Here is a 24759-nt window from a genome sequence, read left to right as displayed (position 1 = left end):
ATTATTTATCATTTTAGACTATCCATCTAAAGGCCACCGCATTCGACGTAGCTGTGGCCGCCGTGCGTATGACGTCACTGTCCGCTCCTGCATTCCCCTGTCGTGGTGCTCGCACTGCCTCCTCAGGGCAGCCTCGCGCAACACACATTGAAGTCGTCACTCTCAAAAAACAGCAGAGGGCGGAATAAGGAGCACTCCGCTCTTGAGGAACAAACAAGAAGCCGTTCTAAGCAGGAAATTAGAGAGGGGGACCCAGGCTGGGAAAAGGTGAGAACATTGTATATTTATAGCCTATTATTGCATTTAATATATTTATGTTGTCGTGGACACTGCAGCGGCCAATGTTATCGTCAGCTGTTAGCTCGGACTGGCACTTACAGCATTCATAGCTCGTTGTTTGTTGATGTGATGTAGACACGAAGTGCTTTCCGTTTTTACGTTGTCAGTCAGAATATAATCACTATAGTTTCTCTTCAATGAATAGGCATACTTTCCTTTTTAACAGTGCGTCAGTTTATTTTATTATGGATGCAACGAGCTGAAGCATTATCACACATTTGCAGCCATATAACGTAGGCGTTACCACACTATTCATGTCATATATGGTCAGCAGTCCACACACTCAAGAAACCCCCTTTAAGGGAAGATTATGTGGCTTTGAAAACTATTCAAAACATTTCTTGCATTTTGCTTTAGGCCTACATGTGATTTTGATACTTAATATTTTTCATAGGCTATTTATTCAAGAATGTTCTATATCACCAATCATTGCATCACCATAATAAGTTGAAAGTACCTAAATGATCAGTATTTTTTCTTGTGTAATTTGTAAGATATTTTTTAGTGCTATTCTTGCTGTTTGTTTTTATTGTGTGTCCAATACAATTGTGAGGCGCTATAAAGGAATGCAGTTGTCTTTCTGTAGTAGGCCATTTGCATATAATGGCAATGCATTCTATCTTCGATACTCTGTTAAAATCCTCAGTTACAGTAGCTATATCATTTTTATACACTAGTATCGATATGTACTTGTGAAAATTTGACATGCAATGGAGTTTTTTATTTTTTTCGATATTTTTCAGAGATTACATAATCTTGTAACATTTTTGCTCATCTAGAGAGGTAAATTATCAAAATATCAGGACACATCATTGCATTTATCCTGTCAATCCAGTAATATTATGGTCACATCAGTAGGCCTACATGCACTATGATGTTATTGTACAGCTCTAGGCTAATGGTATGGAACATTTATATAGCCTAAATTTACCATATAGGCTATACCAACATAGGTTTATAGGCTATAAATAAACCATCAAAGGTTGGCTATTGTCAAATATATGATTTAATTAGGCCGCCATCATAACTATCACAACTGGATTAACAGGATCAATGTGATGACGTGTCCTGATATTTTGGTATTCCACCTCCCAAGATGATATATCATGGTATACATTATAATACAACCCAGCCCTACTTACTCAATACAACAACAAATACTGTTCCTTCCACTACACAAGACTTCCTTAACTAGACATTTGCCATCCTCTGACTCTTCTTCTAGCAATATCTGATCCAAAAAAAAGCCCATGTATTGGATGAAATCAAGCCCGAATATATTTGTGTCATTACAGAGAGCAAATACCAGCATTGGCCCTGCCCCACACGACACACGTTTGGCTCAAGGAACCTGCAGGGCTTGTCTGAGCTTGCCCGCTACTACAGTAGGTTTAGTTGGGACATTCCTGTACTCTGCCATGGCTCTGTTAACCCTGCACAGGCTGCCATCCATCTCCAATGTTCCAGTGAGTTATTCGGGCATTCAACACTTCTTTGTAAGAGAAGTCAGGCATGTTTGATCATATGTAAAAACGGTTTAAATTTGCATTATAAAAAAGGGTGATTCAGAATGATTGAGACTGTTCACGCTGGACCCTCCCGCGTTCTCTGTAGAGCAGCTGTTTGATCATTGATATATCATTGTTTTACTTTTGATTGTTTCCAGCTATATGGTTGTATAGGCTTTACAGGGCAGACATGCCCCAGATAGAGGGGTCGTCAAAGTGATTTTTGCTGCCATTCACGTGTATTTCAGTAATGGTCCAAGATTGATGATTAGATCACCTCCTGCCTGCCTTAACACAAACCCCCACTTAATGCATACATATCAAACACTGTTTCATTAGCCTCTGTCTGCAGCTTTCGATCCCTTTCCCCTCAGTCACTGTTATCATGAAGAGGATTTCATTTCACATTCCAAAGCCTGTTTTTTTCTTCTGCTCTCATCGCCAGCTGAACCATAAATTACCTGGCTGACTACGTGTCCTAAGTCTCCTTTCTCTTGCATATTTTGTCACCAAAAAAAACTAATCTAATCACTCTTCTATCTTAACTTGTGTTCTCTCCTTTTTGTTTTGCTTCTTCCTCAAACCCTCATCGTTCCTCTCCTGGCTCCTGCTCATTTCTCCTTTGTTTTTCTTTGTTTTTTGTGACTCTTTTGGACTTGTCAGTTGCGTAACAGGTAATGTTACTGTCTCAAGTTTCTTTCTCTGTAAACCCCTTGTTATTACTGATGCTTCTCTCTCTCTCTCTCTCTCTCTCTCTCTCTCTCTCTCTCTCTCTCTCCTACTATGTGTGTCTGTCTCCTCACTCCAGTCTTCCTCCACTGCACCTTATCTGTGTTGCACCACATTTCACTTAAGGCAGTTAGCGAATATATTCATTTCCGGCCATGTGTGTCACCACTTTTTCAACAGGCAACACATCACATGCGCTGTTTCCAATGCTCCCAGAAAGTTTGACACAGCAACTTAATCGAGTTAAAAAGTGGCCATTTTGGGAGCATCTCAAAATAATATTTTTTAGTTTAGTACAACTCCAGTCTCTGCTTGGAAGTTACACAGCTGTGTGTAAGTCAACTCTTTTTTTCACTGCACAACAGAAGCGCTACAGACTGCTGGAAGGCACGTAATAGACCACTTGTTTGGAAAATAAAATGTTAAAAATGATTATCCTTAAAATGTAAAAAAAACATTTGAGATATAGCATACTGTTGGATTCTACACAAAAACTGAATCACACACAATACACAATCGAGGATGAATATTTTCCAGTTTTTCCTGATGAGGATTTATTTTTATTTTTTTAAGGATGAAGGCCTCCAAAGAAGAGGGAGACTTCAGAAAAGGTAGACGTACACCGCACCATCTTTGTAATGTCTCAGGGAAAACCTGTTCCCATTTGGTTGATTCCAGTGGCTCTATTCTAACAGATCTGTGTCTATTCATAGGGAGAGCTTTGCCCTCATGAAGGGAGCTGTCCTTCTACTGGAAGGGGGTGAGAGGGAGGGTCCTGAAGAAGAGACCCCTCCTGCTCCCACTTCTCCCTCAAAGGCCCCCGATGGAGCGTCAGACAGACGACACAGGCAGCTACATGCCATGGTGGAACAGCTCAGACCAGAAGATACCATCAAGCTGGTGAGGCTACATGTTTGCTAGCACGTGCACAAATCAGATCAGAAAGTCAAAGCATTTTGTTTTGTAGCTATATCACAGTAGAGGTCATGTTCAGTGTAGTTCACTCACATGTTGAGTGTATGATGGAATCATTTTCCATCATTATTATCATTTTCATCCAGTCAGATAGAAAACTTGCATGGTGCCCTCCTATCATAAAACACATTATAGAGCTGGTCTGGCTATTGGAGTTATCCACTTCTTCTATGTTAGAAATAAACTGTTGCTCAATCAGAGGGTGGCTGCATTTTTTACTTTCAGCAGAGACCAGGCAGTCACACATGAGGTTTAATCGTGTCATATGGCCAGCAGTGCACCAGTGAATTAGATGAAAGTTGATTTTATGTCGGCACTCTAAATGGAAACAACCTCTCACACACATCACACCATTCACCGATTCACTATACAGAAATATGTAGGTGGAATTCCACATCAATGGGCTATACTTTCCATTTTTGAGAAAGCAACATAGAAAAGCAAAGAAGATTTTGAGATTTGACCAAAATGTTGTTTGGCCAGCTGTTACACTAATATCAGCTCTAGAATATGAAAATATTCTGCTAAAATCTGAGCATTCTTGATATCAGTAATGCTGAACATTTAATTTAGGGTTACAAATTGTTTCAGTAATGTTATTATTGTATAGTTATACAGCTGAAATAATGAAAAAAAAAGATAAAAGCAAACATGAACATTACATTGAATAATTTATTCTTCAGTGGTCTGCTCTTAAAGTCAACTGGAGTAAGAACTTGAACGCACCACCAGACTTTGGATGGCGGAAAGAAAAGAAAAAGTAAATCTATCAATGTGAAATATAAATGATTTGGAGTAAAAGGGCTAAAACGTGTAAAAAAAAAAAGAAAAAACACAGGTATGGTCCTTTAAGTGGCCTCACGCCAGTTTGTGTTTCTGTGTAAACACAACATCGACTTCCTTGATTTCATTTTCCCAGAAAGGCAAAAGAAAATATAAATACTGCACGGCATGTTTTGCCCCGTGTGTAATCAGACCATCTTATCTGGTTTAATGGGAGAGAAAGCTGCAGCATGTTACATAAAAAGTACCTTCATTTAACTTGGCCTCACTGCTCTTGCCCCTTGTTGTTTTGTCTGTCACGCAGGCTGTCCAGCTGGAGTCCATCAGCTCGGTCAGAGTCAGGTATCTGATCCTTGTCTCCACCCTGGGCAACAAACAGGAGAGCATCTTGCTGGGCATGGATTTCCCCAACTCAGACAGGTGTGTGTAACCAAGATGCTGGTGTACCGTGTCGCCTGGAGCGCGCCAGATACTATTTCCTTTCCAATCAGTGAACACATTTCTGGTTTAGCTTTGGCAAGTTAAAGTTCCTTTTTCCTTTTGCCTTGTCTCACGTCTCTGTGTCCTCCCTATGTCTTTGCAGTGACCAGTGCACCATCGGCCTGGTTATGCCGATATGGAGCGACACACAGGTCTATCTGGACGGAGATGGGTAAGACACATTAAAAAAAAAATAAAAAAAAAGGGGGGAGCGAGGATTTTAATTCAAAGTGTAAAAGCACAAGCACGGAGTCTGCTGCAGCACAGACGGAGCAGCCTGATATCTGGGAGACTGGCCAGAGATATTTGAATGAGTAATGTCTATATTTACGGAGCTGAATCATTCTCCATGAATTACAACTGATCCAATCACTCACTCAGAACCTTACATAAGCATCTAGATCATGTGTTTTTGCAGAGAAATCAAAGTAAAGTTAGTTTGGCTTCTTTCTGTGCTAGTACGAAACACTTTATGATTGCACCGCTGGCTCATGAGGCTCGTTCACATCTCCAACCAAGCTAATTGCTCTCATTCCCCACTTTCTATACACTTATTTACTCTGAACACCTGAATAAATCTGTATGAGTCTGTCTGTACAACAATGCTTCTTATGAATATAAATCTCTTTCTACTCTTCATCTTCTTCTGACTTAACTATTGAAACTCATACTTCTGTCATTTTTTCCACAGTGGTTTTAGCGTGACAACGGCCGAAGAGACCAGAATTTTTAAGCCTGTTTCCATGCAGACCATGTGGTGAGTGAACATGCTGACAGTGACACCAATGTGTAAAACATTTATGTCCTTACTGTGACACCTAGCACATCAAATCCTAAAGAACCTCATCAACAAGATGACTTTTCTTTACTCTAAATCTCAAGACTTCTACATTGTTTATCTCTTTAGCCTCTTTATAAGACATTTAGTTTCCCACAACATATAATATAACCTCAAATAATAACCTCTTCTATACCCTCACTGCTTTAAGGTCAGTGTTGCAGATTTTGCACGGCTGCTGCGAGCGAGCGGTCAGGGCAGGGGTTATACCAGGAAATGGCCTGGAGTGGGCCCAGCACTACAACCAGCACATCGAGTCAGAGCGATCCTGCATCAACGAGTGGGAAGCCATGAACGACCTGGAGTCAGTCCGCAGGGACAGAGATGATGACGGACAGAGGTATGTAAAGTACAGGTACCTCAAAACTAGGGCAGTGAGTTACCTGCCAAAATGTGAATCAAGAATTTTCACCTGGACAACTGAGATCACAATTCTCTCAAACGATTCTTGTCTTTTTCGACTTTTTGATTTATTGTGCGCTCAGACACTCTTAAACATAACCTTTAAGTGCTGGACTTCAACTTAGAAGTATCTTCTAACATAAAAAAAAAAATACTTGAGTTCCAACTTTAGAATATGTCAAATTTAAACCTAGCACCCAGTCCCTTTTTCAACAACAAGCTATTACTGTACATCAAAGTGATTAGTTAAGAACACAAGCCTACAGTATGAACCTTTTGGGTCTTCAAGGAGAGACTTTGGCAATTGACCATATTTATAACATACGTATATTGTTCCAAAGCAAAGAAGTCAGCATGCAACCTGGTAATGCATAGTGATAGTGAAGAAAATAAAATTCTTTATAATACATTCTGCTAGCACTCACTGCTTTAAATATGTAAATAAGATGTAATGTTGTCATCCGATCTTTTTTGCTTGTGCACACATGTTGGTTTGTACTTAGGTTACACTTTCTTTTTTCTCGTCCGGGCAGTTCGGCCGACAGACTTTCCAATGAGGAGCTGATCAAAGAGCACCTGAGAGACATTATGAGGACTGAAGACCTGGACAGCCTCACGTCTAAAATGGTGAGACGTCCCCTATGTATGGGCAGAAAGGGGAAGTTGAATAAAGTTACTACTATGTATGGGTATGGTGGAGGAAAAGAAAGGGTAAATAAAGTGATAAACAGTGAATTTATGTACGTCGGTGTATATTAACAAACCTTTCCTTTCTTACTGTAGGTGCACACTGCCCTGGAGACCAGAACAGGCTTCGACGTGAGACCCTATAAGGAGTACATCGACAATGAGATCATAGTCACCATCGCTCAGATGGACAAACCCTCCAAAATATTTGACTACCTATACCTGGTAACCCGATATATATATACAGTATATTTTTTTATTTGAACATCAGAGTAAAGGGAGCTTTTATGTGCTTCAGTCTGCGAAACTGACCAAAGTGTACTTTTCACCAGGATGTTTTCATGTGACTGTAACTTCCCCTTTGTGAGAGAAGTGTGTTGACAGCGATAGGGAAGGCGACTCTGTTGGCCCTTTCCTTTTTGTCCTCTGTGCCCTCGACTGAACCTCTCCCATGTCTTCATCTGCTTTCAGGGCTCTGAGTGGAACGCGGCGAACTTTGAGGAGCTGCAGAAAAACAAGTCAGTGTTTTTTCACCTGCAGTACTTAATAGCTCCGTCTATTGTTGGTTTTGTATTGTTGTCCATCTCTGTTCCACACAGTAACTCTCAATTGTGCATATTGTTTTGCTGAGTCATCAATGTGGCTCTAAAGATTGTGTCTGTGTGTTATTTTCTTACAGTGTGGGCTATATTCTGAATGTGACGAGGGAGATTGACAACTTTTTCCCAGAGGCCTTCACTTATATGAACATCAGAGTGTACGACGTGGAAGCCACCGACCTGCTGCCTCACTGGACGGACACGTACAACTTCATCGACACTGCAAGGTAATCCTCAAACCCCAAACACAACACAAGACTCTTAAGATCCTACTTATTTTACAGATTAAAGTCATAGACAAGCACATTTCTCTCATTAACCATGTTGTGTTTTTGATTTGGAGATGTTAAGCTAAGTGCATAAGATGGGAACAGAGGGAGACAGCTAGCCTAGTTGCTCAGCATCTGCCTAACAGTCTCTCTGAAGCTCAATATTTGCTGGACTAGGCAATCAGATACTCCAGGAAGTTACTGTGTCTGGCCAAGAAATAGTACCAAACATGATCTGTTTGTTTTTTGTACAGATTAAGAAAATGAGATACCAGAGTGCTTCTGGGCTGTATTTTTTCCATCAGACAGATCCAGTCTAGCTGTTTTCCTCCTGTTTCCAGTCTTTATACTAAGCTAAGCTAACTGGCTCCTGGCTGTAGCTCCATTGAGCGTACACAAGAATGTTATCGATCTTCTCATCCAACTCTTGGCATGAAAGTAAATGAGTGTATTTCTCAAAGTAATCAACTTTTCCTTTTATATGTTCCTCGCTTTGTCTCACCGCCAATTTTTCAGTTTTAAGTTGCTGCACTGTGACTTACAGTATATTTCCATTCGCTGTAAGCTTTGTGAATTATCTATTTTCTACATTGCATTATAGAAACACAGCATGACACAGCAGTTTCTTTATATTTTGAATTTCATTTGGGGCCAATTGGCAAGCCAAACTCCCAGACTGCTGTTGAGCCTCTCCTGATCTTTGACATTTATTTTTTTATTTAACCTTTATTTAACCAGGAGAAAACCCATTGAGATTAAAAATCTCTTTTTCAAGGGGCACCTGGCCAACGTTACATCAATTTAAAAGACCCATTTTTGTAACTGTAAAAACATATTGAAAACACTGACACTGTAAAGAGTCTGCCTCAATTTCAATCTCAATCTTGATGTGTATTGCAGGAGGAGTGGACAGGCCGTGTTGGTTCACTGTAAGATGGGCGTTTCTCGCTCGGCGTCCACGGTGTGCGCCTTCGCCATGAAGCATCACCACTGGCCTCTGGATGTGGCATTGGCCTTCATCAGGGACAGACGCTCCATTGTCAAGCCCAACGAGGGCTTCATGAAGCAGCTCCAGACCTATAACGGCATCCTAAACGCAAGGTCAGGCACCATGTGTGAAGTTGTCTATACAATGAAAAGAGTTTGCTAGCCTGCCCAGACCAGCTTTATTTCTCAAGCATCAAACGCAGATCAGCCCGTTAATCCCTTAGTGGAAGGCAGCCGCTGATTGGTTCGCGTAGCTGTCAATCTAGCCTCAACAGACAGAAGGAGGGCCCGGTCTGACTGGAGGCCAGATTTCCGACTACATGAACCAATCAGATGCTGCCTTCCACTTGGGGACAAACTTAATCATTAGATCATAACGCAGGTTCTTATTGGCCTAGTCATTTCTTGACCGGCTCCTCCCCATGGACTTGGAGAAATGCCAGGCTGATCAGCGTGAGAGAAACAAATGTGTAGCTAGCTAGATGGTCTCACCGGTGTCTGTGACTTTTTAAATTTATTGCTGTATGTTCCTTCATCATTCTAGCCATCAGCGTCACAGCGCCCTCTGGAGGCGAAAGTCCAGGGACCAAAGGCAAAAGTCAGTGCACAAGAAGGAGGGAGGAGAGGAGGGAAAGGCAGAGGAGGAGGAGGACGAAGAGGAGGAGGACGAGGAACTATCTGAAGAGGACGAGGATGATGTTCACAGTTCAGATGATGAAGAGCATTCAGAGGAAGAACCAGAGGTATTTGTTTAACATCAGTGAGATGTTATTATTAGTATTGTTTTGTCCTGCAGATTTACATACTGTATGTTTTAATCTTTGATGTTTCAATCCGTCTATCTTTTCACACACGCCCAGGTGTTTAAAGAGCCCGCCCTCAAGTCCGAGACCGACCAGGGACCTGAGCAGACAGGAGCACCTGAAGTCTGTCCTGTTGTCACAGTGAATGAACCAGACAAGGTGAGCAGACTGGCTGACACAGATGCTCCCAACCCTTTTATATACAGGCTATGACTCCAATCCACACACAGTGTCTGATGCTGTGTACCTTCACGTGTCTCTTATATCTTGTTCCTTCGTTTCTTTTCTCTCTATCATCTCTAGGTGGCTTCCAGTGTGAATCGCAGTGGCAGGATGAACCTCTTCTCCCTCATGCAGTCCATTAGTGAACAGGATGTTTCAGAAAAAGGACAGGTACATTTAGCCTGTCGCTCTTTTTACACTCTTTATAATTCAGCTGCTCCACACTAAAATGGCTGATTTGTAAGTTGAGGAACTGCTTTTTTTACATAAAAATATTAGTTTAGTTGGTAAGTGAAGTGCGAATGAACAATCTATATCAATCTGACATTCATTTTGATTGTTAAAGTTGTTCTTGCATTTATCTAATTCAGATTCAGATGTCCTTTTTTTTACTTAAAGCGACTGATAATAATGCCCACAAGTGGAAAACATTTTATATGATGTGCTGTTATCTATTAGATTTTTGGGGTTTCTTTTCCCTGTTTTTGCGTCCTGTGCCAATTTAGCTATTTAAACTGCTTCCCTTCTTCTTTGTTCTTTTCACAGCTGCCCGGCAGCCCCAGCCGGTCTCCACGGCAGCGGAGGCGTAGCTACGGGCGACGGAGTCTGACTCACCAGAGTGCATGTGTGGACGTTTCGCCTGAGCCGCGAAGCCTGGCAGACGCCGCTCAGGGCAAAACCTAAAGATATGGAAAAGATAGAAAAGCAGGGAGGTACAGGAGGGAGAGAGCTGCAGAGGACAGGGATAGTTTTCCTTGATGGAGACCACACCTGAAGGAAAAGTGTGCTCCGATTACATGCCAAGGTTTCAACACACTGATACGCTCTGGCTTTATATTTGAGATTATTTACATGATGATGTTATTGAATATCTCTGAAGGATCCTGCTGCAGTATTGCTGTACCACTGAATGTCAGGATATATGATGGCTGAAATCATTACCAGGTGTAGCAGCAAATAGTGTAATAAAGGTCGATAAGGTTATGTTTATTCAGTTTTGATTGTTATGAAAGCCGATAATGTAATAACATGCCATTAAGGTTAACGTAATTACTTCTTGCCCATAATGTGTAGTAGGGGTTTTAGTGTGGCAGTTATTTAAGGAGGCCATAGTAAGGAAATATGATTATGTTACAACTTTATAGCCAAATAAATGAAACTTTGATAACGTTATATAAACCAATAAGGTATGCCAATAACTTATTACATCATGGACAAAAAGTTATCACACTATTGGTTCAGAAATGTCATGACGTTATTGGGAACAATGGCAAGTGATTACATTAACGGCTTTTGTTACATTAAAAACTGAAAAAACTTTATTGGCGGTTGTAAAGCTTGTCTTTTAGAACATATGATATCACTCACAGACGTCCTGGTCTCTCCCTCCATGTAGAGTCCACTCTTCAGCTCACACTGCATCACTCCAGAGATGATATCTATGCAATTACCGGTACTCTTCTCCTTTACCTTCCCTGTGTATATATATATATATTTACGAGGCTTTATGCTGCCAATTCGAGGTGGACGGTTTTAAATGTGTTTCATATTCTAGTTCTCATCAGAAGATCTTTTTCACAAGATCCAATGTTGTTCACTGATGGGAAGATTTGACTGTATCCAAGCTGTTCATTACGATGGACCAAGTCGGGGCCAGTTTTATGGCACAAAGCGTTCTTGCCAAACAATGTATTCTAATGTGCCAATGACCATATTAGATTGAAAATCTTTATCACGTCTATACGTTTTGGACCAATGTCACTCCCTGTATTTAAACACCTGGGCTTCATGAGTGCCTTCAACCTGAGAATGAAATACGACTCGACTGGTGTTTTTACGATGATGCAGTGGCTGCATATTGTATGTATCTTGTGTTGTCTCTCACTTTGATAGCAGTATAAATGTGACTTCCTTAGTTTTTGCATGTATGCATAATATATATATATATATATATAATATATATATATATTATATACCCAGTATATATGCATCGACAAAATTGCTGATGACCTTGGTGCATGTTGTTTTATACCAACCTATGTGAGAGCAAATTGTTCAGGGTTTTCTCAAGTATTTATATAGAAATGTAATGGATTGAGGTAAATTATTCAATATACCGTCTTCAGGCTTGTGATCACTAGATGCTGATGTGGAATGTTTTGATTTTATGCTGGTGTAACTTTTTAAAACCGGTGAATACAAAGCTAACACTTACTCCATTTATCCTGCATGCATTGCTGACCAGTAAAAACAAACAAACATGCACTTTATAATCCCACAAAACAAAACACTGTTCCCACTGCCTGAGCCAACGTCACTCTGTATTATGATTGAAATTATTATAGTCATTTTTTTTTATCTCTTTCTCTACAATCAGCACTTATTTCCTGTTTACAACAAGCATCATGAGTGGTAAAGTAAACGATTATACCCAGACTAAACTGTTTTGTTTTCTTGATAAAAGAACTGCATCTGTTCACAAACATTTATCCACCACAGACAAAGCACAGGGACAAGCAACTTTATTTCAAATCACTCACTTTGATTATCTTTATAATGTCATAATTCACAAAAGAGCAGAGAGTGAGGGGATACAGAGAATATTTTTTACAAAACAACAGATGTGATAGATAGACACAAACTCAGGTACCGACGTATTTCCTTCTGGGTTCACTGAGGGTGATTCCTGCCTCTTTCATTGCCGTTCTGAAAGACTGAACCTGTGAAAGAGAAAAGTCATCATAAACAGACAAGTGATGGCAAACTATGGCCATTATCTCTGTCATACTGTTATAGGGTATAAGAACACACAATTATTGTTATCATACAAGTTTATTAATGTTCAGAATATTATATATGTTATATGAAAAATATAAAGATTTTGTTCAGGCAGGGAAAAAATTGTTGTTTTTTACCCAGAAATTTCCAAATAACACATTTGAGAGCTGTAATCACAATACCGTGAAAGCGTTGTATTTTTGCTCAAGGTAAAAACCATACCATCATACCGTCAGATAATCATACTGGCCCATGCCTACACATACAGATGTTGCTTGCAGCCTTTACTCACAGCGTCGGAGCGGTACGTCCATGGGATGGCCCTGTAAACCATCCTGGTGATGCCGGCTTGCTGGCATCGATGTGCCAGCACCTCGCCCACAGCCTGACAGGCCGCCACGCAGCTGGTGGAGGGCAGCTCCTTCTTCAGAGCCCACTCCTTAGTGGAACAGGAAACCACCGGCTCAGGAGAGCTGCTGGAGAACACCTGTGCTGTCACATGGTGCTGGGTGCGAGAAAACTCCAACCTGTGAAAAGACGAGCAAGACCACAGTGGTTAAATAGAAGGGAGAGACAGGAGGGAACTGTGTTAGGAAAAGAAATGTAGGGAATCTTAGGGAAAATTATTTTTTCTTCATGTACTCAAAACTTCCCTTTATAATAGGATGTCAGTGTAAGTGGAGCTTCTCTTATTATATTGTGGTTGTATATTATATACATTGCATACATGCACAGTCAAAGTGTAATACAGACTAGGCAAGAGCAATATAATATCTTTAAATGCAAATTCTGAATAGTGGCTCAGAAGTGCCTTAATTCACACGACAGACATTAACTCTTCAGAGTTCTGCCGAGGCTTTCAATTCAATGCATTTTAAGAATCTGTAGGAACCCTGGCCTGTGTTATTATGATGCACCCATATCTTAAATACAAATTCCTCTATATTGCCACAGACCTGTGGTAGAACTCCCGGTGGGGCCAGGTGGTGCTCCAGCCCCGGTCCTTAACAGCCAGGGCCAGCTGCTCCAGGTTCCGGGGGTTTCTGTTCACAAAGGTCGGGTTCACCGCTTCGTTCTCATCGGCGCTGGGCTCCGGCTGAGAGGCCGCCTGACTCAGACACCGTACTGAGCAAACACACCATGTTATGTGTTAAACTAATTCAAAATAACACAGTCTTGAAACTATTAACGAATATGAACGTGCTTACCTGTCTGGTTTGTAGCAGCAATGGGACGACATCGTTGAATTTGACCTAACAACAGACGAACAGTCAAAGCCATCTCTTCCTCCTTAATTGTGTAACCGCATCAATTAAAATAAAAGTTCAGTTAAAGCGCTATCATCCGGTTAATCGTCATGTCCTTAAAAATTTCAAAACATACTCTTTAAACCCCTTTTTTTTACGCTAGTTGAGAATAATTCACATAAGACATGTGAACCACCTATGACATTCGGACAACATCCGGTTCAGTCGGTGCTCCCCTTTAGAAAGACCACTGACAGAAACAAATGTTTCAAAGGTTCCACTTACACGTATATCATATTATACTACCATTCCATGGTCTTTGTTTCCTGAACAATAAACGCTTTACACTTTAACTATACAGCAATTTTGGTGAATAGTAACTAAAGACATTAAACTCGTAGTGTACACGAGTCAAGTGAATACTTTGTAATTTACAGTGTTTTTTTATATATTTGACTTGATGTCATTTCTAATTTTCTATAGGCTATTTGTCACTGCATTTCAGGGGCACTCGATTTATTTAACAGTTTCTGCAACTAGCTGCTGTAGAGATGAGGATTTTTCATAATAATAATGTGATCATGTAAATAATTAGAGAATCACCTACTAATAGTATATGGCCTGATTAAAATGAGTTCCACCCAGGTAATCTACATCACAATGTTGGTCACAATCAATCTATTGCTCTATCTTTATGCTATAATCTAATAATGTGATAAATACACCACTCCACTCAGCTACATTTGAATTGTTCTACATACAGGTGCATCTAAAAAAAATTAATATCATGGACAAGTTCATGTACAAGTGAAACTTTCAAATATTTTACATACTCATTAAATATGGCAGGCCTTTCTTTTGGGTTAATGTTTCATGATTGCAGCGCATGGAATAAAATAATGCACAATCTCAAACTATTAGAATTTTACTTATAATGGGCTATTTTTACATTAGTGTATTCATCCTTATTCTTAGACTAAAGTCAGATATGTGAATACTTCTTCCAACATTACCACATTAAAATGGTGTGACTGCACAACATGTAAGGTAGCTTGTTCAGTGAAGCACTTCACACAATTAGATCACACAAGAAAATCATTTTTTATTTCAGTTCAAATTTTATCCATATTACAGTGCAAACCGGCAAGATTAATACCCAAGGCAGAACTTTGTTCAAAATAGTGGCATGACAAATGGATGTTATGATTCTACTAAAAAGCCTAATGGATAAACAAGCACACAGTCCCAGTAAGGCACATGAAATAAACTTTTATTACCAATAAATACCTGTAGTGTATCCTGATTGGAAGACATGACAAAGAGGTGAAAGTATCTTTGGCTCATGAAAGTCCATTCATTCAAAAGAATCCTGCAGAACTGTCTTATTGAAGCACAATAACCATTTCATTCAACAATCATACGTTCCCTTGAACTGCAGGACAGATACATTACGTTAAGTGCTTTCCCTTTTCATATTTGTGTCTATAAAATCTTTTCCTAGAGTGAAAATGAAAGGATCACTATTATTTTAAATACCGAAAGAGTCATTAGAAAGTAGTACATGAAAAAGAAAAACATTTGAGATGGGGTAAAAAAGTATATTTTTGTCATTTCAAATAAGTCAATTGTAATTCACTTTTTAGGGACTCGTGCTCAAATCAAACTGATGCAAAAATAACAGTCTATACCATCATGATCATTAATTTTAACCATAACGCTCAGGCAAAATAATACTAATGTTAAGACGCAGAGAAAGTCAGGATGTGTGCTGCTGTAGTCCAGTTGTACTCGGTGATTTACAAAAGTTAACATAACCGTTTCGCAATCCTACATCATCGTGTGGCTGATCACAAAGCAGCTGACGCATTGATCAGTGCTGAGAAAGAGAAAGGGCTCAGCTTGTAGCCTGTTCCACTGTAGAACTTGTTCTGAAACTCCACCCTGTAAGAAAAAAGAAAGCAGAGTTAACACATGACAGCAAATACATCCCACATACACAAACAATCCTGTCCCGTTTATTCTACAGTGCACACACATTTTTGGATTTCTCTTTTGTATAGAACCACTGTCAAAAAAATAGAAATGTGACCAACAATTACATCGATGATTTAATAAAAAAAATTTGGAGCCACTATGAGCTTAAGCACCCTTAAGACAAAAAAAGTAAACCTCTGCACGCAAGATGCACAATTCGCATCGCCTGATACCTGTGACATCAAGTGCATCACGTAAAAGAGAGTTAGGATCTCTGCGTACTGTTATTATGAAGATTTAGAGAAACCCTTTTTATTTACTGATGTATTCTACTAGCTGGAGGACAATCAGAAGACAAAGTTCTTTTTTAGCAATGTGATGTTCTATGCAAGTAGTTATGTACCAGTTTGACCAAAGTTTGTGTTTTCTTATAAGCCCTTAAACAGCACAATTGACTCACTAAACCTCTTAATCGCGGATCTGAGCAAAAAGCAGCAGATTACACTAGGTGCAGATATCCAGTTTAGTTAATAATCCGGCTTTGTGTGATATGGCTGTGGAGGTTTGGCGGTGGTGGTGCATAAACTTAAATAAAGCGACCTAGTATTTTTAACGTTGGTCTTTTCCTCCCTCCCATCCTTACCAGTGCAGACGGAGCGCGTGCAAGAAAGCCGAGAGTCCCTCCATAACCAGCAGGATGGAGACGGTCAACACTGCGAAGAAGGCGAAAACCACAAAGAGGACTACAGCTCCCACGTAGCCCTGCCACCTCAGGGCAATGCGCATCACCATCACCCACAACACCTCCGACAGCTCTGTGGAGACACAAATAACTAAATCGTCAGACAGCCAGCAATCAGTCATTGGAAAACTTATAGAATATAACCGTATAGAATAACCGTCTGGTTCAAGAGAGGAAGTCTGTCTGTGTGTGCGCACATCATGTGAGTATGATGGTGTGTGTGTGTGTTGTGTTTGTCACTAACGCGCGTGTGCCAAGCTGAGAGCCCACAGTCGGAGGTAAGAGGCAGTGTTGGAGATGCAGCCCAAGCAGTACTCTATGGTGTGGATGGCCTGGTGCATGAACACGTCAGCGGTGTCAAACTCCTGCAAAAAGCAAAAGGTTAAAAAGTTAGAATCACAGAAGCTTATCTCAGACCGGGCCGAGTATGTTTGGTGAACGTACAGGCTGCTTTTGATGATGCATTCAGAATCTTTTATCAAATTGCCAAGCTGGACAAGTACAAGTCATTTGTTTGTGACTGATAATATTTTCACCTTTCTCACTGAAAGAAGGCATGTTAAAAATCTATATAGCCAAAAATCACAAAATTGACCAATGCTTGAAAAAATGTAATTCAAACAGATGACTAGAGGTAGAAGAAGTGCTTAGATATTTTACATAAGTAAAAGTACTAATACCACACTCACGAGAAATGATTTGATTGGAATGTGTATTAGCCAAAGTGGATCCACATCTTATCCCGAAACGTATAAACGCACTGGCCAGTATGTGCAGACATGGTAATGGAGAACACTTATGGCAAAAATAAAAAAACGCTCCGACTTGGCTCTTACCTCCTCTTCATCAGCTCCCCCTCCCTCCACCTCTCCCTGATGGGTGTTGATGGAGCCTTCGTCGGCTACCAGCGGACGTCTGTCTTCCACCTGCTCGTGCAGAAAAACAGAAAGCGGTCATAAAATACATTCAGCTCTAGAAAAAAATTATAATTTAAAAAAGTTCAGTCAAACATAGACTCACCACATGACGTCGTCTTCTCTTGTATGTAATGTAGTCACATGTTGGCTTCCCGAACAGGAGGACCGGAACAGAACACAGGGCCACAACCACCAGTACCGTCTGCACCACAGTCTGCACACAAAGGGTTACAGGACAGCTGGTCAGCTTTTGACCAACACATGAAAAGAATATCTTTTGCTCATTGTCATCAATTTAAAACAAATAGCGTATAGTTTAACTCTTGCAAAGGATTTTCGGATTTTAATTTATTTATTTATTTTTTGGGGAGGGGGGTTGGGTAAAATTGCTATCTTATTATTTCTACCTTCCAGATGTTCTCTGGTTCCAGTTTACATTACTACGAAAGCAAAAGTGAGTTTGCAAAGAACTGAAACTAGCTTCACATTGACATTCTTAAAAGTGACTGTTAAATTTTGTCCATTTCTCAAAGTGACAATTGTCTTATTGAAATTTAAGCAATGATTACATGGTCCTTGCTTCCTAATGCATTTAAAACATTTGTTGCAAGTAGTTTTCTGTTGGCATGACCATGCTAAAGAAAAAATGCTATATAGTATTATAGAAAATGAAACCCAGAGGACAGAAGCAACCACTAAGGAAGAAAAAAAGTGACTTGAATTATAACTGTTGCTCACTAGCTAACTGTTGGGGTTCAATGTTAAGGTGAATTCAAATCTGTACTGAGATTTTTTTTTTTACAAATCTGAAATGCTAAAAATTATATAAAATAAAATATATATTTTTAAAAGCCTGCTGCTGTTGAACGTGAGTTTAAACACTGATGTGTCACTCATAGGGAAATGAACAAAGCACACACCTGTCCTGTATAGAGCTGTGGGTTTTCGGGGTTGTCTGAGAAGAGGAACATGTCTATGAAGTGTATAAGTATGCTGGGGGCGCTTTTGGACTGGGCCGGAGAGTAGGCAATCCACTTGAAGACCACCATGAACACCAGGTAGCCAAACAGACACACCATGAAGATCAGCTCAGGGATCAGCACAAAGAACACACTGCTTATCTGGCCAAAGTTCCTGGAGAACAAGGGAAGGCAGGGACAGGGAAAATGTTAATGTAAGTTAGGGGGGAAAAATTAAAACAGACAAAAAAGGACCCCAAAAAAAAGTCACAACTTTATCACTAACCAGTAGTTGAAGAATGACAAGCAGACTCCAAAAGTCATGTGAATGACGCCTATGACGACTGACATCTTCATCTTGTACGAGTTGAGGAAAGTTAGTTTGTTGTTGGACAGCCCCCAGATCTGACAGCAACACAAGACAAGAACGAATTCAGAAGGTTGCAGTGACAAACAAGATAACAGCAAGAAAGAATGTGGTCCATGATGGTAGGGTTTAATGAGTGTGATGGTCCTACCGGGTCAATGCCAAATGGATAGGGGCTGGTGAAAACCCCAGGCACAACAGGATCCAGGGCCAAATACTGGTTCCCTGCCAGGACGGATGCACTGAAAGAAATAAAAACACCGATAGGTAAGTTGTACAAGACACAGGTGTGTGTGGAGGTTGGCCGAAAACATTAGAAAAGTAGTCAAGCTTGAAGTTCCTCCTCACTTCCATATGTTCTTCTCAAACATAGGGCCGACGTGCCACGTGGAGCCGAAGGTACTGAGGCCTCTGCTGAAGCACTCGTTGTAAATGGCCCCAGTGTACACAGAGAACAGTCCCATCAGCAGAATCAGATACCTTCCTCCAAACATCATCCTCCAGATCTGGAACACACACATCAATTCAGCGATTAATAATGAAAGGTCAAAGACATCTTTTAGCTCTTACAGGTGTTTGTTTTACTCTTATATACTGTTGGCACAATGAAAAAAAGTTTGTGTTCTTTATATATATAAATAAATATTGGGTGATGTTTGTTTCTCATCCATGTAATTTCAGCGAATGTAGCACTGAAAAGAGAAAATACCTAGAAACGGAAACTACATAAAGCCTTACTGCTGCCAAAGGAATGTATTCAGTGTGTGCAACTAGTACATGGAGAATACATCCTGGCCATAAATAGATTGCATGGAAGAGTCCACTGTCAATTAAAATGAAAAGCAAGTAATTATATTATTTTAGCACAAGGCTGCCATTCATTTCCGATTTATTTATTTATTTATTTTAAATACAGATTTTTATTATTCTTCTTCATCAAATTCCTGTGTGTGTGTGTGTGTGTGTGAGTGTACTGTGAGCAAATATCCTCTGAATGACCTCATTGTTGCTGTTCTTCATTTTGGGGTCCTTCTCCTCGAGGACCATCCAGAGGGCAGCCAGAGTCATCAGCAAACCATGACCCACATCCCCAAACATCACAGCAAACAGGAAGGGGAAGGTAATGATGGTGTACACCGCTGTAGAGGCGTGGAGAGAAAGAGACATGAGCATGCTTTGGTAATTTCTATCAAGACAATAATGGAATAATGGTGGCGCGGGCTGGCGTACCTGGATTGACTTCACGGTAGCTGGCCACTCCGTAGGCGTCAACGATGTTTTGGAATCCGGCTGTGAAGGAGTTGATGGGAAACAGAGTGGGTGGAGGGACGGTGGAGGGCAGGCGGTTGTAGAAAGAGTCGACCCCGCTGCCACTCTTCCTCTGTGGATGGAGAAAGAAGGTTGGATACAGGTTAAAGAGAGTGAGAAATTACACTCTCAGACATGTCTAAACATGATATTTAAGTGCTGGGCTTGAAATTTAAAACTATTTTCATACATAATTATTTTTTTCTCTCTCTTATTTTAGAACTAAAATGCTGCTAAACATGAAATTTTTTATTTAAAAGTTACAGCTTTAGAGTAAGTAAGTAAGTAAGTAAGTAAGTAAATAAATACTAGCACCATGTCACTTTTAGACAACTAACTACTGTACTGTCTTTGTTAAATACAAAACATTCAGTTTTTTGGGGCCTTCAATGAGGGACACTGGTATGTTACAATATCTACACTATATATTGTTTTGAAGCTAAGCAGTCACCATCGGCGTGACGTTAATGCATAGGAGAATGTGAGTTAGTGAATTGTGCAATAGTCATCATTTAGAAAAGATCTAATTATAAATCGAGATTGTGATTAATGGTGCAGCCCTTCAAGCTTCCTCATGTACAGCTGGTCTTACCCCTCCCTCTCGCAGAGCGCTTTGCAGTTCGGGCAGTTTGCCGATGGGGCACCAGGCCTCGGCGATCAGGCATTTGTCAGTGACGGACGGGCTGCAGAGATTGAGCACCATCTCGACGGCCTTACACTTCTGCACCCGCACCTTCCACTGGGGCAGCACGGCCACCGCACGCATCAGCAGCTGCTGCAGGAAGTCCTCGGTCTGGGACAACACCTGGAGAAGAGGGAAGTGAGAGTGGAGGGCATAGGCAACACGTTTTAAAAGAAGAAACAGACACTATGTTACTGTGTGGAGATATGGGGGAAACATAATTTTTTTTTTTAAAAAAACAGAAAACTGAAATGCCATTTTCACGCTACAGAAAAAAAGATTTGCAAAGTAGATCGGATAACAACGAAATAACACGCATTCTTTAAAATTCAGTGATCTTGTTGCATAGATAATGTACTAAGCACACAATCATTTGCTCTTTTTTTTAACCAGTCCTCAAGAGGTTGTTTGAAACTAGAGAGAGTCGGTTTGAACTAAGGGGAACAGGCATGTATTTTCAAGTGATACACACACAAATCCTAGAGATTGTATCAATGTTGTGTGCCTTTGTAAAACATGCACTACACACTCACAGCCTTGATATCTTCAATTCGACCTTGGAGTCCCTGGAGAATCTCCTCTCTCTCGGCAGTGCTCTCAGGGTATGCAAATGTCTGGGTGCGGAAGCTATGAGGAGGGGAAATACAGACAATAATCATTGTAGCATGGAAATCTAAACCGGGAATAGGAAAATAACAAAATAAACTGATGCACATGTTAACCCACCAATCACATATCTTCTTGACTTTTTGTCCGATCTGATCTCCCCAATAGGAAATGAGGAACACAGTCCACTGCACCATTTCCCCCTGCAAACGGATAAAACAGCAAGAGTCATTACATGATAAATCATCAAATCTATCCCTGCAAAATCGATGGCTTATAATATCTCCTCGTCTCCCTACCGTATCCGAATGCTCAAGTCGATCCTCCATTTCTCTGAAATCCACGATGATGTAACCGCGACACGCCCGCCACAACAAGCGCTCAAATGAGGGCACCTTCCACGGATGGACCACACCTGCCACAAAACTAAGAGAGTAGAGAGGCAGTGGAAAACACGTTAAATGTGAATTAAAAAAACACCATAAAACACAACGGATCCCTTTGATGTTGATAACTACCTGAGGTGGACATCCTGGCGGTTATCAAATAGGCCTTGGGTCTCCAGTACAGGTGGTGGTGGTGCCTGTGAGAACAAGCAAAAAATTACACTTTTGTTTTGTTTTTTTAAGTTTTGGTTTGCGCACATCTGTTTGCACACAACAGCACAGTGTTATTAAGGGTGCAAGTCAGCAATTCGGGAGAACGCTTGTTGTAAAAATCAGTGCAGAACTCCTCACCATCCAAAAGCGATACTGTGTGCGCGGAACAAAAAAAAACAGTGTTCATACATTGCCTAGACTCTGCAAACAGGCATGTTGCTATTTAAGCTGGGCTCTTTTGTTTACATAGCAGTTTACAGAGGCTATGCTGTGTATTAACATCATTTTTTTTTTGTGCACAGAGTATGGACAAGTAGATATTCCCCGATTTTGACCAATATTGAAAATCACAGTCTTCACATTTAAGGAATTGTTTCAGGAATGTGGCTTTTCCCACCTGTGTGGCTGTGAGAGTATGTGTCTTGGTTAGGACTCCTCTGTACTGACAGAGCTGGGTCAGCTGAGCCCGGAGGCTGTCTCTGTTCCTGGACACCTAGTGAGACAAACAACAAACATTTAAAAAAAGAATAAAAATAAAAAGTGTTAACCCAATAAGGTCAACTTATTCTGCACTGTCAAGATAACAGAGGCACATCTTTGATTAAATCATCTCAGCATTGTTTGAGGGCACTCACCTCTTTGAGCTCTCTGGCCAGTCTCTCACACTCCTCCTCTATGGTGATGAGTTCACGGGGCTGGGGGGCCAAAGGTGTGGGGCACGGAGGAGGGAGGGTTCCGGGGAAGGAGCGATGGATCTCCTGCTCCAGGAAGGCTGAAGGGGCAGATGAAAATGGTCAGAAAGGAGAATTTAAACTCGACTAGTAAATAAAGAACATGGATGAAAAATGCACGTACAAAAGGTTTTCTCCAGTTCCTCGCATCGCCTGACCTCGCCGACAAACTTCCGCTGGAAAGAGTTCACGTTGGGATTTAACTAAAAGCATGAGAGCAGAGAGGAGAGAGGAAGGGTTACTCATGGCCACCTGATCACAATAAGAGAGCATTGCTGTGTCTCACAGTGACTCAAATAAACCTGTCATCTGATCTGAGCTCTAACTTAGAAAAGCTGCAGATTTTACATCTGCTTGTACAATTATACATCAATAAAAGAAGTTCAGCTGTAAACGGACCTACTTATTCTGTGCTGATTGTTTCCTGCAAGAATTAGATTAATGATCAAAGGTTTGTAATATGAGACAAACAGATAAAAACAGTCCCATGAATAATAAAAAGGCATACATGTGGGAGAAATAGTTGCACATGGAAAAAGGTTTGGGCCCAGAGCATCAGCTGACTAGTTTAGCGGGCTAATTGGCCTCCGTTAGCATTGGACTCTGATCTTTTCAGCACAAGACCATGAATCAAGAAGAAGAAGAAGTTAAAGGGAGGGTTGAAAAAACGACTGCACTACTCACGTCTCTGAACTCGACCAGGCCCAGCTCTCCTAGCTCGCTGACACAGTTGTAGGCCGAGCCCGACTGGAGGAAAAGCTGCACCAGACACACCTCCTCGCTGCGGAACATGGAACCCATAGCTGGCTGCACCACACACAAGGAAACAGAATTAATACTTCCTAGAAATTTATATTTGTAGCAGAATGAGGGATATTGTTACGAGATAGAGAGAGAGAGAGAGAGAGAGAAGAGGAGATGTCTGTTTTCTATGAGGACAATAAAAACCTCTCTGTGACAATGCAGAAGCCTGTGAGTGAGAGAAACTCAGTTTCAAAAAAGAGAAGTGTCACGTCCTCCTGACTATGATGATCAGGTGGGGTTTCCATTCTTTCAAAAGACATGGTTCTGCTTATAGTACAAGCTTGAAGTTTTGTTTTTGCAGTTTAGAGTAAAATTCCTCTACAATTCCCTGAAAAGAACATTGCTACATAGTATAAAGAGGTCAGTTGCCATTTTATTTTGTCGTCCCACCTAGTTTGAACTAGTGCAGCTCAGCAGTATAATCCTAAATGTTCGAAGAGGTGTTGATTCAATGTAAATTTGGAGGCTGTTATTCAAATTAACCCCATTGATACGAATGCAGTGGATAAAATGCTACAGCCACCAAAATGACTATGAATGAAGTTCAAATAACTAAACATTAAAACCTTCGTGAAGGCGGTAGTTGTCTAGAATTCAGTAGTTTAAGTTGGGTATGCCTACAAAGTTTAAACTGACATCTGATCTGATTGTAGGTTTTAGTAATACAGTGTATATCAGGACTGGCAGTTACCTAAATAAACATGAGTTAGAACTACAAACGCATTCAGCGCATCAGGAATAAAATATTTCTATAAGAACATTTTCATAAACGAATAATAGCTCGGGTCCATAAAGCCTAGATCTGCATTTTTTGCAATAATCAACAGAAATATGGCACAGTTTCGTTTCTAATGGCCATGGCAATGAAACGAGGCAGAGGGGTGAACAGTCAAACAAAAGCGGTGCAAAATGAAGAAGAATATCTGTGATTGATTAGAGGAAATCACGCGAAGAAAATCAAATTCACAACAAGGGTTTTGATACAATAACAGAACAATAGCGGCTCATACGCGGTGGTTAGAGGTGGGAAAACGTGAGCACACATTGACGCTAAACGCTACCTTCTCACCTGTCTGAGTCCAAAACTCCACTGGACTCCAAACCGCTGTCCTTCAGGCTGTCCGGTCACACCGGCGAGACTGTTATCCTGGACAAAGCAGACGTGTTTATGAGAAGTTTTCGGTCTCCAGCCACTTCCCGTTTGTGGAGTCACGTTACTGGAATCTCACGTGACAGTTGACGTTCATGATTTGGCCACGAGGGGTCGAGATAATCCTCCCTTAAATGGCGGTAAACATTAGCTTAATTCGGCTTCATACTAGTTTGAGTTAAACAGTTACCATTATAATGATATAGCAATATGATAATATATTATTCTGTGTGATGTATCACTGTTACGTGCTTTGTGAACTAACAACACGCGT

General features: G+C 40.7%; 3 protein-coding genes across 4 annotated transcripts; 1 reads left to right on the top strand and 2 right to left on the bottom strand.

Annotated features, from left to right (window-relative positions):
- Nucleotides 1-161: 161 nt before the first annotated feature.
- Nucleotides 162-12050, top strand: LOC307256237 (protein phosphatase Slingshot homolog 3). 2 transcript variants are annotated; one of them, XM_080035140.1, is made up of 17 exons: nucleotides 162-267; nucleotides 1635-1805; nucleotides 3150-3187; nucleotides 3290-3476; nucleotides 4639-4754; nucleotides 4918-4986; nucleotides 5506-5571; nucleotides 5804-5992; nucleotides 6588-6681; nucleotides 6838-6966; nucleotides 7213-7259; nucleotides 7421-7567; nucleotides 8510-8710; nucleotides 9141-9339; nucleotides 9457-9558; nucleotides 9703-9792; nucleotides 10168-12050. In XM_080035140.1, exons 2-17 carry the CDS (start codon nucleotides 1758-1760, stop codon nucleotides 10303-10305), a joined length of 1860 nt encoding a protein of 619 aa, XP_079891266.1. In that variant the 5' UTR covers nucleotides 162-267; nucleotides 1635-1757; the 3' UTR covers nucleotides 10306-12050. The 2 variants fall into 2 exon arrangements, with proteins under 2 accessions (XP_079891266.1, XP_079891267.1); XM_080035141.1 differs by lacking the exons at nucleotides 162-267; nucleotides 1635-1805 and adding an exon at nucleotides 2447-2521.
- An 84-nt stretch (nucleotides 12051-12134) lies between these two features.
- Nucleotides 12135-13870, bottom strand: mrpl18 (mitochondrial ribosomal protein L18). Its single transcript, XM_080035217.1, has 4 exons — nucleotides 13608-13870; nucleotides 13356-13524; nucleotides 12692-12926; nucleotides 12135-12341 (listed from the first exon to the last, which is right to left on the bottom strand). The coding sequence occupies exons 1-4, from the start codon at nucleotides 13678-13680 to the stop codon at nucleotides 12264-12266; spliced, it is 555 nt and encodes a 184-aa protein (XP_079891343.1). The 5' UTR covers nucleotides 13681-13870; the 3' UTR covers nucleotides 12135-12263.
- Nucleotides 13871-14762: 892 nt separating this feature from the next.
- On the bottom strand, nucleotides 14763-24536 carry tcirg1b (T cell immune regulator 1, ATPase H+ transporting V0 subunit a3b). Its single transcript, XM_080035875.1, has 21 exons — nucleotides 24405-24536; nucleotides 23216-23338; nucleotides 22656-22734; nucleotides 22436-22572; nucleotides 22198-22293; nucleotides 21720-21784; nucleotides 21501-21627; nucleotides 21322-21404; nucleotides 21129-21222; nucleotides 20506-20718; nucleotides 19836-19986; nucleotides 19605-19744; nucleotides 18954-19111; nucleotides 18757-18847; nucleotides 18525-18643; nucleotides 18200-18413; nucleotides 17383-17493; nucleotides 17199-17288; nucleotides 16607-16727; nucleotides 16264-16435; nucleotides 14763-15587 (listed from the first exon to the last, which is right to left on the bottom strand). The coding sequence occupies exons 2-21, from the start codon at nucleotides 23330-23332 to the stop codon at nucleotides 15494-15496; spliced, it is 2472 nt and encodes an 823-aa protein (XP_079892001.1). The 5' UTR covers nucleotides 23333-23338; nucleotides 24405-24536; the 3' UTR covers nucleotides 14763-15493.
- Nucleotides 24537-24759: the final 223 nt, after the last annotated feature.

Source organism: Ammodytes marinus (genome assembly GCF_949987685.1).
Source record: "Ammodytes marinus genome assembly, chromosome: 10".
In the NCBI taxonomy this organism is placed as follows: Eukaryota; Metazoa; Chordata; class Actinopteri; order Uranoscopiformes; family Ammodytidae; genus Ammodytes; species Ammodytes marinus.
The sequence above is the reverse complement of the archived record's forward strand: the minus strand, read 5'-3'. Positions and strand labels throughout refer to the sequence as shown.